The following is a 15,304-nucleotide window of genomic DNA, read 5'->3' on the forward strand; positions in this document are numbered from 1 at the left end:
CCCAGTTGTGGGCACCCAACCTTGTCACTTGAAATAGTTTAATCTCATATTTTTTTCTGATTCGCCATTTTGTATGCTTTATTACGCATGTTTATAGTAAAAGTTTCCATCGAGAGTTGGGATGTTCGCTCAATCGCAGCTTGAGCTGCATGACGATCATGCCGCACTGAAAACAATTTAACCCACGGCCCGCGAGTAAACCGGTGTTTTGCGGGTACCCTATCCGCAACCATTTTTAACCACCCTCCCAGGAGTACAGTTGTAAGGTCCCATCGCAGTGTAGTCGTCCCTGCTCTCAGCGGACTTGTTCGCTGACAGCGGTTATATCCGCTCAGAGCAAGTACGACTACACCGCAATGGGACCTAGCACTACTCCTGGGAAGGTGGTTAAAAATGGTTGCGGATAGGGGTACCCGTAAAACACCGGTTTACTCGCCAGCCTTGGGTTAAATTGTTTTCAGTGCGTGCTGTGTCACAAAGCTCACCATTTCTGCGTGTGCGCCTCCAGCGTGACCCGGATGACCTTGACCAGATGGGTGATGAGGGTGCGCAGACAGGTCAGGTCAGCGCGCAGTTGCCGGCCGTCTCCGGAGCTTCCCAATCCCACCGTCAGGTGGCGGAAACAGGAGATCACGTGACTCAGCTCCTTCACCATCTGCGAGAGGGAAGGGTAGAGGGAGAGGGAGAGAGTGAGGGAGAGAGAGAGAGAGAGAGAGAGAGAGGAGAGAGAGAGAGAGAGAGAGAGAGAGAGAGAGAGAGAGAGAGAGAGAGAGAGAGTCAGGCAAAGACATCTCGATTAAAAACTTGAGCTCATCAATATCTACAGACAGGTGATAGCGCACCTTATTCCAGCGACTTCCTCTTGCTAAGCGTTGCAGCCACCAATATCTACCATTGCAACCAATTGAATCAAATCTGACCATCGTCGTCAGCTGTCGCCGGCCCCCCCCCCCCCGCAGCCGGCAGTCCTTCCTCACCTTGTTGGTCTGGTGGCGGTTGGAGAACTCGGGGCCGGGCGGGTGTTTGCCCCGTCGACTGAGTGACTTCCCGCGCGTGTATGTGTGGGTGTGGACCGGCGGGGCGCCCGAAGCCGGCCTCTGCAGAGGCCCCACCGCCGCCGAGCGCGGCACCGGCTGGCGACAGAGGGCAGCACTGCGTCACACCACAGCTGATAGATGTCGCTGCAGATCTGATCAATGAAACAGACGGACAGACGCGTTCACGTGATAATGCATGACGTAATAGAACGACAACACATCGATTGAGACGCCCCTGCAGCGACTGGCGGTCTAGGAAAGAGCTCTAAGAGTCCAGTGAAAGAGCTAACTTGACTGGGGTTCAGGTGCACCCAATCTACAAGAAGTGCACTATATACCTTAACCTACCCCTACCGTGACCGTCATAGAGGAGCGGATATCATCATATCCCCCCCCCCCCCCCCTGAGGTTTTTCGTAAATGGCAGAAAAACCGCGGCGATTCCCTCATCAGTTTTACACATTGTGTGCAAGATTAAACCTCCTAACCAGGTCACTTCGAATGACCCGACCTCAAATCACTTTTTTGCAACTTGGTCACCGTGTCAAAGCTACAATAGATGACGGAGTCCTTGAAAGTTGCAAGATGTAACGAGGTCATTGGTAGCTACAATTTGCTGCTCTCGAAATTTCGATATCGATGACCTAAGGTCAGGTCAATTTCTTGGCCTCCCCATTAACCCTATTAGTGGCAGGCTCCTGGCTACCCCTATTAGTGGCAGGGGGGGCTGTTTACGACCCCCCCCCTTGATATCTCGAGATCTAACGGGCCGATTTTCAAAATTCAAACGGCATTCGATTTCGCTCAACGTGATCTACATTTCTAAAAAATAAAAATTAAAAATGTCAATAGGAGGTAGAGGGGGGTAAAAACGGGCAAATTGCAGATACATTTTAGACTGTTTATCACGGCCAGGTTTCTGAACCAATCTTAACGCAACTTTTGCCGATCGATAGAGAATGAACCAGGAATTCACATGGATCCTAAAAATATGCATTTTCAAAAATCATAGGCGGATACAGGGTGTTCGCAAAAATATGTCATGATTTCGTTACGCCATTATAGCCAGCTCAAATAAGCAAGGATCAAATGTTTTGCTGAAATGTGTTGCCCGGATCTTCAAGTTTTGTTACACACATGTATCAGTGCCTCATGTCAAACCGGGCGCACCCCACACGCTGTTTTCAATATGAACCCCTTTTCGGCGGATGCACGTGTCACCTAGAGATTACACATAAGGGTTCATTCGCACGCACGTGTTAGAAGTGATAACACGGACGGCCTTTGCAATCACTATCATCAGCCGAGACAGATTCTTGGCTGTCTTCCTGTAGTCCTTGGACTTCAGATATCCCACAGGTAACGGCCGATGGGGTTGACACCAAGTGAGCGGGTCGACCAGGGGGTAAGGGTCCTCCTGCTCAAGAAATGGGCCCTAGCATTTCGTTTAGGCACCGGAGTGCAATTTTCGAAGTGTGGACTTGAACCCATCCTACCTGTGCGCAAGTCTGCAGCGTTTTGACCATTGTCTCGCCCCGAGTTGCCCCACATTTCTCGCTTAAACTTCTAGAGCACTCCCACGCAGCAGTTTTCAGCGGCAATGTTGGTGTTTCAATTTGAAGTCTTAAGAAGAAGGCCTCGCGGCACCATGAGCGTCTATCGCAAATCAAGCAATGACCGTCGGACTGTGGAGCTGGTGTTCTTACCTAGCCTTTGAGGGTGGCATATCTACCCAAACAGTTTGTTCTGGCCGTCGGCGCCTCCATGAAGGTGGATGTGTGCTTCACGGGTTGGCCGGTGAGCGGTGCTCAGAATTGATTTGGGTTTTTTATCCTCGAAGCAAAGTAAATTCTTAGCCCTTTTCTACCCTAAATAGCACCTATTCCTGACCTTGTAGGGTATAATCCCCATGTCATTATCAATAATATAATGAGACATGTTGGACCGCACCCCGCATCTTGCGCGAGCTCGCAGATGGTCAGGGAAGGCATCTCGTTGACCAAATGGGTGATCTCTTTGTAGTTTAAATGACTATAAATAATTCTTTTTCTCGGACTTTCAAGGATTCATTCAATATTTAACGATCACTTTGGTAGTAAGTTGCATGTGCAGTAAAAAAATCGCCTTGCAAGGGGTGCAGCGGAGGCATCAAAGCATGCACCGAACTGTTGTAGCACGGAAACTACGGGCATCGAATCCAAGTGCTTTTTGGCGATATTTGTTTTTCGCTCTGTGCAAGGCAAGATTTTTAATATTATAAATTAAAATGCATATGAAAGAAAACTTGAAAATGTCCTCTGTCAAATGGGCATAAATACGTGCACGTGCGTTCAAGCAATTTTTCCTACAAAGCGATTAGAATCATGACATATTTTCGCGAACACCCTGTACAGATCATTGAGATTGGGGGTACACAAAAAGTATAGTAAATAAGGTTTTTGTTGGTACTGTTTCTAAAAAGGGTGGTAATGGTCTTGTTATGTTACAATTTTCTTATGAGAGAACGACTACAATTGTATTGGTCATGCATAGGCAGTGTCAGGGCACCTATGTTGGGAGGTAAAACATAACCCCCCTTTTTGGACGCCTGGATCCGCCTATTATAGCAAAAACGTGTCAAAAGAGGATGCACAATAACTGTATATGTTATCACATGATACCTTTCATTCACTGTTCGTAAAACTGGTGCAGCATCGTGATCTTCGCCCAAATGACTCGCTTCACGAATAGGACCCCCCAATTCCCAGTGCTCTGGAGCCGCCCCTGGTAAAGTTATGAACTTGAAATTTTCAGGGAATGTGCCCAATTTAGTTTGAGGAAAAGTCAGAAAATTTCAGCATCGTAGCTTCAGCGGTTTCGGAGATATTCCCGAAAAACCTGAGGGGTGGATAAAAACACCCCCCCCCTGCCACTAATAGGGTTAAGTATAAGTAGGTAAGACAATGGGGGGAGGGGGTATCAACTCCCTTATTTTTCACTAAAACGTGTCGGAATGACCCAATATCCTACCATGAATGACTTCATATACGATCGACCTTGACTACCATGAGGCCTCTTTTGCTCTTGGGCAGCTGTAAGACTAAGGTCATGTGACGTCATCACAGGTCACCGAGGCTTTTTTTTGCTTATAACTCCTTACAGGAACATGATACAGCCGCGAGGATGGTCTCATTGTGTTTAGCTCGTCAAGCCACATCGAATGATATACGGCCCTCCAGGTATTTAGTGGTTGGTTTCCAACATCACAATAAGCGATCTGCATTGATGAATACGTCTAATGGCTGTTGAAAACCATTGCCGAAGTGTGTGCACGAGCCCTCTTCTCATTTTTATTGAGTCATTTTACAGGAGTGTCTATGTCATTCAAAGTTATACCAAAAGCACGTAGGCTAACTAAACCAACCACTCTTTTGCTGGAGGGCCGTACATGATGACCTTGGTCCTTGAGGTCACGTGACTTGAGGTCAACATTTGACGTTGACCTTTCGAGATCAACATATTTGTGTTTCGATGCGGATCGACGAGAAGATCACGTTGGTGCTATTAGTTTTTTCCTAGCATGGCAGATGGCTGCTTCGAAAAAAAAAATATTCGAGAAAAACTCTAAATCTAGCACCACCTTTGACCCCTGTGACGTTATCTTTGACCTGACCTGAAAATAACCTTCGTAAAAAATATAGACATTGTTCGTGTGTACCCCATGCCGTTTACCGCTTGTCGCTATCTTGCTTCATTCTAGAGATCTCGGGGGGGGGGGGGCGGATATCTGCCCCCCATCCCCCCGTCGCTTCCAAGTTGGCGCAGACCCCCGTTGGTGCGTGGGTTAAACGGTGCGTGGGTTAAACGCGCACCGACGACACTTTTAACGCTGCGCTATAGCCAATATACGGCGGCGCGCTAAATTTTGAGTACCTGTAGGTAATTGATTGAAGTTTATTGTGACAAAGCTATACAAAAAATCGGTCCGAAGCATTTTAAGATATCGAGTGACGTCATGATTTCTGCGTTTTCGACCAGAAACGGCATATGTTCAAAGAAACATATGAAATCATAGAACAGAAGTAGAGACACACCATCAAAGCCATTAGACTCATAAGCGGCGGAACGGGGGGGAGGGGCACCGGGGCACCGTGCCCCCTTTTATTTTGGCATTTTAACATTAGCCCTATGGGCGTTCCATGGAAAGAATGGGACCAAAAGTCGACAGAGCCCCCCCCCCCCTTTATTGAAGGTGTTCCGCCGCTACTGATTAGACTGTCAAACATTGAACAATCAAATGGCGATCTTCGATTTCTGATTATCGCTCTACATTTTCCAAAATCTTGGACTGAATCTTGGCAATTTCTGATACTGGTGACAACTTTTCGACCATGAGGCATGTTACCATTGTGTTCTACGCCAAAACTACCCATTTAACAATAGTTAACATGTGCCATATGCTGTGAATACCAATTTTGGTTTTCGGTGATATATGCTTGTCTGATTGACCTGACCTATGCTTGACTGACCCCTGCATGAAGCTTATATTCGTGTGGCACTTCTTACTTCTATGAAGGATTGTGCACGGTTTTTACCGAGCTTATGACGAGAGACGACCCGTGCGATGTTCTAAACTTCATGCTACTGAAAGCCCTATTTCAGATGTTTGACCTGGCCTTGACCCGACCGGCGACCTGTGACCTAAAAATTCAACTTTCAACAACTCATCTGAAGCGTCTCGTCGCGTTCTTTCGTTTTCCGCCTCGTACGTTTCGCTGCGCCTATTGGTTATCGAGTTATCGGCTGGGGCTTTTAACGCCCCTCCCCTACCCAGCAAACGGTGGGTGGCGGAATACCCCAGCAACTGCCGGGTTTTAAACGTTGATGGTGTCCCCCTTTAGCACCTGGCGCCTTTCCGAAGATCACAGTCGCCCTCATCTGAGAACGCCGGTGTCCCTCAAGAGCTACTGGCGCCCACCTGAACAGATACTATATAGCTGCCCCATCTAAGGTCAATGGCGCCTCTCTGAAACCACTGGCGCCCCTCCAGAGTATCCGATGCCCCTCTGAAAATCACAGTCGCCCCATCCGAGATCGACGGTGGTCCCTTCAGACTACAGTCGCCCATCCGAGCTCAAATGGGCCAACTTGGCGCCCAAAGAGCGTCCGGCGCCCTGCAGAAGGGAAGAGTGAAATAACCCCACCCAAGCCGAATGGCGCCTCTCCAGAGCATCCAGCGCGCTTCTGAAGGTGACAGTCACACAATCCGTGGTCGAGGTGGGAGAGTTCCCAGAGCTACATTCTACACCTAGTGGAAGGGGAGGGCGAATGTCGCCCCCCCCCCCCCCCCCGAAGATCTCAGTTCCCATTGAAGCTAAAAAGGCGAAATTCAGAGGGTGTGTGTATATGTGGGGGTAGATAACTGTATTGTATGTTAATTTCATGACACTAGGTCAATATCTCGAAGGTCAAAGGAGGTCAAACGTGGTTAAGATTGCTATATGAGGGACTGTTTTGTGTTTACAGGCCCATTGCTCAAAAAGCTACTGACCGATTTCCTTATTTCTTTCACTATACAACACATACATTTTTTAAAGAATAATTTTAGAATATCTTGCTAACCAAACCATACAAATGGCAACTACAACTCTGCTAAGAAAAATATGTCTTCCAGTTGAGGAGGGCAGCAGCTGACGCATGAAGCGTGTCAGTCACAATTGGTGTTTACTTACACCCTTGCTGCTCAAAGCGTTACCGGCTTGGGTTGATTTTCGTATTTATTTGACCATAAGATTGCCTGTACATTTCTAAGTCGTCACAGATATTTTGAATCGGATCGATAATTAGCGGCGGTAAGCAGCACAATGCAAAGACGGAACCATTTTCAATAGACTTGATCAAATTTTATTTCCAGCAGTCACCTTCGTTAGATGACAAGGCATAGCGATACACAAGCGTTGTTGGGCCTTGGGGGCGACCCTCCTCGGCTGTGCCAGAAAGTCCCGTGCCCAGTGGCCATATGCCGCCTACGGGGTGCAGGTGTTGGCGTCAGCCGTGTTGGTGGCGATCCAGGACAGCGCCTCGGTGACGCGACCATACACGTCGGGCCAGTTGGCCACGGCGCACGGCCGGCCGAACGAGACGACGCCGATCAGACGGAACCGGCCCGAGACCTCGGTCACCAGCGGGCCGCCGCTGTCGCCCATGCAGACCGACCTGCCGCCCTCTGGGTAGCCGCCGGCGCAGATCATGCTGCTCTTGATCGTTGAGCCCCATGTGCCCTGGCAGCGGCTCTGGCTCCAGACGGGCACGGTGACGTGCTGAAGGTGGGTGGCCTGAGGCTCAGTGGCGCCCACACGGCCGTAGCCGCTGGCGATGGCCGTGACGTCGGCGTACGTCTGGCCAGCGGTCGGCAGGCAGACGGGCGAGATGGTGTTGCTGAAGCTGATCTCGCGGTCAAGCTTCAGCAGCGAGAAGTCCCAGCCGCTGCCCGAGGCGCTCGTGTACTGCGGGTGCTGGATGATCTGCTGGACCGAGAAGCGCTGCTCACCGGAGTCGGAGGTGCCGATGCGCAGGTCGCCCAGCATCACCTGGATCTGGCTTGGGCTGCTGTTCTCGGTGCAGTGGGCCGCCGTCAGAACGTAGCGGTTGTTGATGACGCTGCCGCCGCACCAGGAGCGGGTGCTGCCGGTGCTGACGAGGCCGGCCTGCCACGGGAACTGGCCGGCGGTGGCGTCTGCGCCGCCCACCACGCGGGTCTGGCGCAGGCCGCACTGGCAGTCGCCGCTCGGCGGCGCCGACGTCGTCGTGGTGCCGGAGCCGGCGGCGATGGTGACCAGGCAGTAGAAGCCGGTGGCCGTCACCGAATAGTCGGTGTAGATGCGGATGCGCAGCTCGGAAACGGTGGTGGCGGGAGGCGCGCTAGAGCCGCAGTACTTGCGCTCGTTGATGGAGAGGTAGTCGTAGGCGCAGGAGGAGTGGCTCTCCATGCTGAACGGGCTGCAGTTGATGGTGATGTCCTGGTTGTTGTCTCCCTTCACCGTGAAACTGCTGTCATGGTTGTTCGGGTACTGATTTGGGTAGTTGGGACTCGTGAAATAGTACCTTCCGGATGGCAGCGTGTATGTGGCACGAGATTCCTTCGCGAGGAACGGGACAGGCTCGGGATCCTCGTTTCCTCTCCCTCCCTCTTGGAATGCGACCGGCTCGACATCGAGTGGCTCGATGGGACCGCCGTCGGCCTTGGCCGGGGGAGGCGGCTTGGCCAGGCCGGTGGCCAGGACCACACAGGTAACGACTGCCAGACGGAACATGGTGGAAGGTGCCGGCTACTGGTCGGGGAGCCGCCTTTATACCAGACCACAACGGGCTCCACAGGTGTCTTTTGCCGCCCTCAGTGACGAGTTACTTGAATAGTGATGACACGCGCATTTTGAAAATATGTACGCCGCTCGTTCTTCTACGTAGGATGAAACGTGAGAAAAGTGCACATCTGTTTGAAGCTGCCTTGTCTAATGTGACACAAGTGACTGACAGGGGCCGAATGATACTCAGCGTTACACTCCGCGAATAGATGCTCCCAGATGTGTGTTTTTTTTTTTTTGCGATAGGATTTTCAAGTCATCGTGTCGGACGATTATTTCTTTGTCTTTATGTCTTTTTACACATGTGTATAGGACTACATTGCCGCTGCTTTCAGTAGAAGGAAATGTAGGATCACCAAGAGGTATGAGATGCTATCTCTTTTATTATCCCGCGCCTCTCTGGGGATTCTGGATGTTCACGCCTGGCTGACGGATTGTTCGCACCCCCACCCCACCCCCTTCAAACTCGGCTCCTGGACCGCATAGCAACACTGGTAGGGCAGGATGGGGCGATTTGGCCCATTTTTTTTTTTTTTTTTTAGAAACGACGTATCTCAAACTTGACACATTTCCTGCACTCTCTCAGCGCTGGCAGGTGTCACATTTATTTTACTTTCTTGTACAGCAAACTGAAAATGATAGAACCAGTAAAACGCCTTTTGGGCGAAGAACGAGCGAGCGAGATAGTGAGCCCTGCACGTGCGGAAGGGCGAGAGGGTACTTCCAATGGGCTTGTGCAAAGCACCCTTCTAACCGGTCGCTAGCGGTGTGCCAAATTTGAACGCAATCGGCCCAGCCGTTCCTGAGATCTGGAAGCGGCATTCCGCACGTGCGCACGTGCAAACGGGGTCCAAAATTATTTTTGCACGGCACCCTACTAATCGGTCCCCAACCGTGTACCAAATTTGAGCGCAATCGGCCCAGCCGTTCTCGAGATCTTGAAACGCCCCCTGCACGTGCGCACGTGCAGTAGCACCCTAACCGCAACACATGGGAATGCATTGCCTGGTGGGTGCCTACTTGTATGCCAAGTTTCAGCGAAATCGCCCCAGTAATACCGAGTTACTGAAATGGGAACAAATTTGGCACCACTTCTTTTTGTATTTTTCACGTGAAGTAGGGGTCACTCACATAGATCAAGAGTATCCGACCTTTGGTAGAAGGGATGCAGCTACCCTATAAAAATTACCGCAAGACAATCGCTTAAGCCGCTGCTGAGATATGGGCCTCTCAAAATCATTAGTTTTGCAAAACTGCTTGAACACCCTTGACTTTTCACGTGGCACGTGCCACGACGGTCACTGAGATGTATCAAAAGTAGTCAATTACGGGGTAGAAGGGATGGGGCTACCCAGCAAAAAAGACCGCAGGCCAATCGGTCCAGCGGTTGCTGAGATATAAGCCTCTCAAAAGCGTTACAGGCCGGGCCGGGCCGGGCCGGGCCGCTCATACTGAAATTTTTCCGTTATATTGAAAAGACTTCGCTTCGCTCGCTGCGCTCGCTCGTAATAACTACTTACCTGCATGTAAATTGTGAGGTATTACAAAGGTCTGCAAAGCGGTCAAATTACCCCGCTAGCAGGGTTATTTGGCCTGCGGGGGGGGGACAATTTGGCAGGTGTTAGTTTGAGGTCGGGATTTTATTTTAGACGTCATACAATAGGCGAGTCAGCTTCAGCGTCAGCAATTACGCCGGTGTCATATACGTATTTTGGAAGTTGACGTGGCGTTGGACTTACGAGCCTTTGGAAACATATATGGTCACAATGTGTAAAATTGATGTCCGGGAGGGTACTGAAAGTTTGGTGACGATCGGCGCACCGGTTCTGGAGATATATTGAAAAGTCTGGAGGGGGCAAAAAATAGTCCCCCCCATCAGGGCGCGGGTCAAGTCATTTTCCGTCGAGAGAGAAAAAAACTATTGTTAGGGGCCGACCCCCCCCCCCCCCAACCAGTAAAAGGGTTAACCTTCCAGGCGGTGGGGGGGGGGGGGCATTTTTTTGCCCCCCCCTTGTTTTTTCGATATAGCTCGAGAACCGCTGCGCCGATCGTCACCAAACTTTCAGTACCCTCCCGGGAGCAGCTAGCGCACATGGTGACCAAAAATTTTTCCAAAGGCTATGATAGGTTGGCCGCTAATGACGTCAGAGTGACGTCATTTTTGCCATTTTCGACCCAAAAAAAGGTTTCGCGGGAAGAGCTGTCAGGCCTACAGCTTTAGAGATACAGAAAAATGTTTCAGACATAAGAGGTGTGGAATTAAAAGGGCTACAAAACTGTTATTTCGGTGTTTTGAATTTTTTGGATTTTGACCCCAAAAAATCAAAAAATAGATTTTTTGAATATAATAGCCTTAAAATCCAAAAAGTTTTTTGAATTTCGAAAAAACGGAATATATGTGATAGCCCCTACCGCCTTCTATCTACATACCGAATTTGAGATCGATACCTCTTTTTTTGGCCAAGTTATAGCGAAAAAAACTGTTCAAAATTGATGACGTCAAATTTTCAAACTCAATTTTTAGCAATTCTAGACATCGTAGCGCAAAACAAAGACCACCATTAGACTCCCCGTGACGAGCTGCATCGAATCGATACCCATTTTATGCAAAAATATCAACTTTGAAATTTGACCTTTTTTGACCTGACCTTGACCTGACCTCCACCAGAAAGTGACCTAAACCGTACCTGATGGTCTTATAACCAACACCATTGAGTTGGAAATGAAAAACTGGCCATAAAACATGCATCGCATAACCTTAGTAATGTTGGGTTTATGTGGTGACCCTTGGTGACCTTTGGTGACCTGACCTGTGACCTGACCTGGTATGACCAGTGACCTCTAATAGCAACATATATACTAGACAACTGACGCCTTATCGCTGATTTTCGACAAAATGCGTTTTACTCGGTGTTATAGCGCTTTCCCTAGAAGCCCCGTGAACGGTGAAACATTTTATCTTTGACCTGACCTGTGACGTCATCGGTGACCCCGAGGTCAATGAAATTTGGTTTCCTTCGACAAATTTGACAGGGCTATCGAACGCCGTTTGAATTTTCCGGATCCGTCCAGTAGTTTCGGAGATACGGGGGGGGGGGGCAAAAAAGTGCCCCCCCCCCCCAACGCGCGGAAGGTGGCTGGTAGGCCCACCGCCTGCCGGGTTAAACCGCGCATGACTGGGGGGGCTCTACAGAGCCCCCTCCCGTTTTTCGGCAATATCTTCTGTACCGTTTCACGGATCAACACAAAACTTGCAGTACCCTCAGTGGCATCAAAATAGACACCTTGTGTTAAAATTTCATTTTTTTAGCTCTATGACGTCAGCGTTACGTCATGTCAGCCGATTTTGATGCAAAATACTAAATTACGTCAAACGCTCTCAAGAGCTTAGTTTTAAAGCTAGACCCAATACCTTTGCATCAGTGGACTACAAATACAAGTAGCCATCAAACTACCATCTCGATGTTTCGAAACTTTGAAAACTTTGAAAAATATGTTGGTACAATTACATATTTTCTTTATTTTTTCCAAAAAGTTTTCGATTTTTCGTAAAATCCTGAATATATGTAATAGGACACACACTGATTAACTACTCTAGCAAGTTTTAGCCCAAAATCTTCAAAAATAGCCAAGTTATAAGCATTATTTTCAAAATTTTATAATTATTTATTTTTCAAAATCGTTTTTCGACGTTGTATGTACAGCAAAATAAGTGGCACCATCGTGTTTCTGAGCTCAAACTGCATCTGATAGAAACATTTTTTTTTTTTGTTGAAAAATTTATTTTTCAAAATTTGACCTTTTCTGACCTGAAAGTGACCTAATCTCCGATAAATTCAGCTGAAAATGACCTAAAATGACACAGAAGACATCATTTTCGAAATCTACGAGTAAAATTGACCATAAAACATGCGTCGCGTGACCGATACATGATATACAATTTTCATGACATAGGATGACCTGGACTTGACCTGAAAAATTCGTAGTTAACGCGCGCCCAGATGGGGTCTGCCGAGCAACGCGGTCTGATGGGGGGGGGGGGCATTTTGGCCCCCCTCAGATCTCGAGAACCACGCAACATAGCGACAAGCGGTAAACGGTGTTGGATAGCCCCAACGGGGAACTACCTTGTGACCCAATTTCATTGACCTCGGTCAAACCGATGACGTCACAGGTCAGGTCAAAGGTCGAATTTTCACCGTTTACAGGCATTTCAAGAAATGCGCTGTAAAATCGTGTAAAATGCATTTCATTGAAAATCATCGATGGGGAAATGTTCTTTAAACACATATTTTGCTATTTGAGGTCACTGATACCAGGTCAGGTCACAGAGGTCAGGTCACTGGGGGGGGGGGGGGTCACAATATGAAAGTGTCGTGTGATACATGTTTCATGGTCCATTTTACATGACAAATGCGATTATGTGGGTCAGACAGACTTTAGGGCCAGCTTAGGTCACGTTTTGGTCAAGGTCAGGTCAAGGTCAGGTCAAGGTCAGGTCAAGGTCAAGTCAAATTAGGTCAAATTTCAAAGTTGATATTTTTGCTTAAAATGGGTATTGATTCGATGCAGCTCGTCACGGGCAGTTCAATGGTGGTCTTCGTTTTGCGCTACGAGGTCTAGAATTGCTAAAAATTGAGTTCAAAAATTTGACGTCATCAATTTTAACAGTTTTTTCGCTATAACTTGGCCAAAAAAGAGGTATCGATCTAAAATTTGGTATGTATATGGAAGAGCGCAGGAACTATCACATATATTCCGTTTTTTTTTCGAAATTCGAAAATTTTTGGAAATTTTTTGAGTTTTTTATAAAAAAAATCTATTTTTTTATTTTTGGGGGTCAAAATCCCAAAATTTCGAAAATCCGAGATAGCAGTTTTGTAGCGCCGTCTTTTCTCTACACAACCACATAAAGAACTTAAAAATTGCTTGTTAACTGTAGAATTGGTGAGCGTTTCAAGATGTCATGTTTTTTGCTCATTTTTACACGAACATGACCTCAGTTTGACCTCAATAACTCCTGACCTGAGGTGACCTGTGACTTGAAATTTTGTGTGAAGGTGTCAAATTGATGCCCGGTAAGGTACCCAAAATTTGGCGGCAGCGCCGCCGTTTTCTCGCTATTTAAGAAAAACCACAGGGGGGGCCAAAACGCCCCCCCCCCCCCATCAGGGCGCAGGTTAAAGTTCGGTACCCTCAGGGTATTTAACCCGCGACCGCTTGGGGGGGTCGGATCCAACCCCCTCTTCGTTTTTCTTGAATAACTCAAGAACCGCTTACGCTATCAACTTGAAACTTGGCATATCTTCTCCCCCATCGATTTGACGTCTCCTGTATAATTTTCAAGAAAAATTTTCCAATTATTTTTGAGATATATCGATTTTAGTGATGTAACTACATGGCGTTTTTAGTCAAAAAGTGGTAAATGTTTAAAAATCGCCAAAAATCAGGGTTTAAAGCAAATTGCAAATTAAGGACATGAATAGACGCAGCTTAACAAGTTCTTTAAAATGGCTGTCTCGGATTTTCCATAAAATGCGTTTTTTACCCCTTCAAAATTCAAAAAACTATATTTTTTGGAAAACAACTAATAAAATTCAAAATTTTGAGAATTCCCAAAAAACCGGAATAGATGTTATAGAGCTCTATTAGAACATTAGATGTCCCAAATTTCAACTTTCTATCTTGATTTTTGACCCCCAAATTGTAAAAAATAGCTCCAACATGCATAAGGGCATGGTGACGTGATAAGCATTTTCGTGAATTAGAGGCACCTCTGAACATCGCATGTGAAAACCAATGGCACCACTAGATTCCTGGGACAAAGCTCGTCTAAAAAGTGCATTTTTTTCAAAATTAAGAAGTTGAAAAATTGACCTTTTTCTCAGCCCCCGTTTAGTTATGTATGGTATAAACGATTTTTTATGCTTTCAATGCACACTTATCACCAGCACAGTGACTTGGGGTCACATATAACCATTACCATCGGATTCGGCGTGAAAAATAAGCCATAACACATGTGTCGCACGCCCATGTAGCAGAAAGTGAAAACCGTGACCTTTCGTGACCTGACCTGACCTTGACCCATACTTAGTATGACCCCTATACGCACATGGTACCTTCACTAGGTCTTTGAGGTCATTTTTGGTGAGTTTCGAGCAGCAGCTATCGATTCCGCTGCCCGTAAGCCTAATCATGCAAAACCCCAGAATTTGACCTTTGACCTGACCTTGACCCGAAAGTTGACCTCAATCTTAAAATCTTAAGAGTGCTTTGGGAAGGTCTCGTAGAGACCTTTCGAACGCCGCCTCGCGGGGCTCGATGCGACCATTGGTTCTCGAGATAACAGGGGGGGTCGGATCCGACCCCCCCCCCCCCCCAGGCTGTCGTGGGTACGGAAATAGCCCAGGCGGTCCGGGTTAAGGCATGTATCAAGGAATGCTTAAACCAAAAGTGAGTCTGATCTGACTTATCGGACTTGTCAGCCGGCGGCAATAGCCTAACCCTATTAGTGGCAGGCTCCTGGCTACCCCTATTAGTGGCAGGGGGGCTGTTTACGACCCCCCCCCCTGATATCTCGAGATCTAACGCGCCGATTTTCAAAATTCAAACGGCATTCGATATCGCTCAACGTTATCTACATTTCTAAAAAAAAAAAAATTGAAAAATGTCAATAGGGGGGTAGAGGGGGGGGGATAAAAACGGGCAAATTGCAGATACATTTTAGACTGTTTATCACGGCCAGGTTTCTGAACCAATCTTAACGCAACTTTTGCCGATCGATAGAGAATGAACCAGGAATTCACATGGATCCTAAAATATGCATTTTCAAAAATCATAGGCGGATACAGATGTAATTACTAATTATTCCCCAATATTCAGCACCTGGACGCGCCTATGATTTTAGGGGAAAACATCGCTTGTA

General features: G+C 47.7%; 2 protein-coding genes across 2 annotated transcripts in view; both read right to left on the minus strand.

Moving 5' to 3' along the window:
• Positions 1 to 485: 485 nt before the first annotated feature.
• Positions 486 to 15,304, minus strand: part of LOC122373794 — a gene marked incomplete at its 3' end in the record, with an annotated part of 28,649 nt that continues 13,830 nt past the window's right edge. The window contains exons 2-3 of the mRNA XM_043352165.1: positions 978 to 1,133; positions 486 to 655 (exon numbers count right to left, since the gene is read on the minus strand). Coding sequence (XP_043208100.1) covers positions 486 to 655; positions 978 to 1,133 — 326 coding nt within the window. The remainder of the gene's footprint in view (positions 656 to 977; positions 1,134 to 15,304) is intronic.
• LOC122373804 (trypsin-1-like) lies at positions 6,775 to 8,340 on the minus strand. Its single transcript, XM_043352176.1, has one exon. It carries the CDS (start codon positions 8,326 to 8,328, stop codon positions 7,042 to 7,044), a length of 1,287 nt encoding a protein of 428 aa, XP_043208111.1. The 5' UTR covers positions 8,329 to 8,340; the 3' UTR covers positions 6,775 to 7,041.

This window comes from Amphibalanus amphitrite, unplaced genomic scaffold (assembly GCF_019059575.1).
Source record: "Amphibalanus amphitrite isolate SeventyFive unplaced genomic scaffold, NRLGWU_Aamphi_draft 001553F_arrow, whole genome shotgun sequence".
Lineage (NCBI taxonomy): Eukaryota > Metazoa > Arthropoda > Thecostraca > Balanomorpha > Balanidae > Amphibalanus > Amphibalanus amphitrite.

Bases quoted from the DNA above. Each gene is read 5' to 3' on its own strand.
- LOC122373804 (XM_043352176.1), bottom strand. From the start codon at position 8,328: ATGTTCCGTCTGGCAGTCGTTACCTGTGTGGTCCTGGCCACCGGCCTG.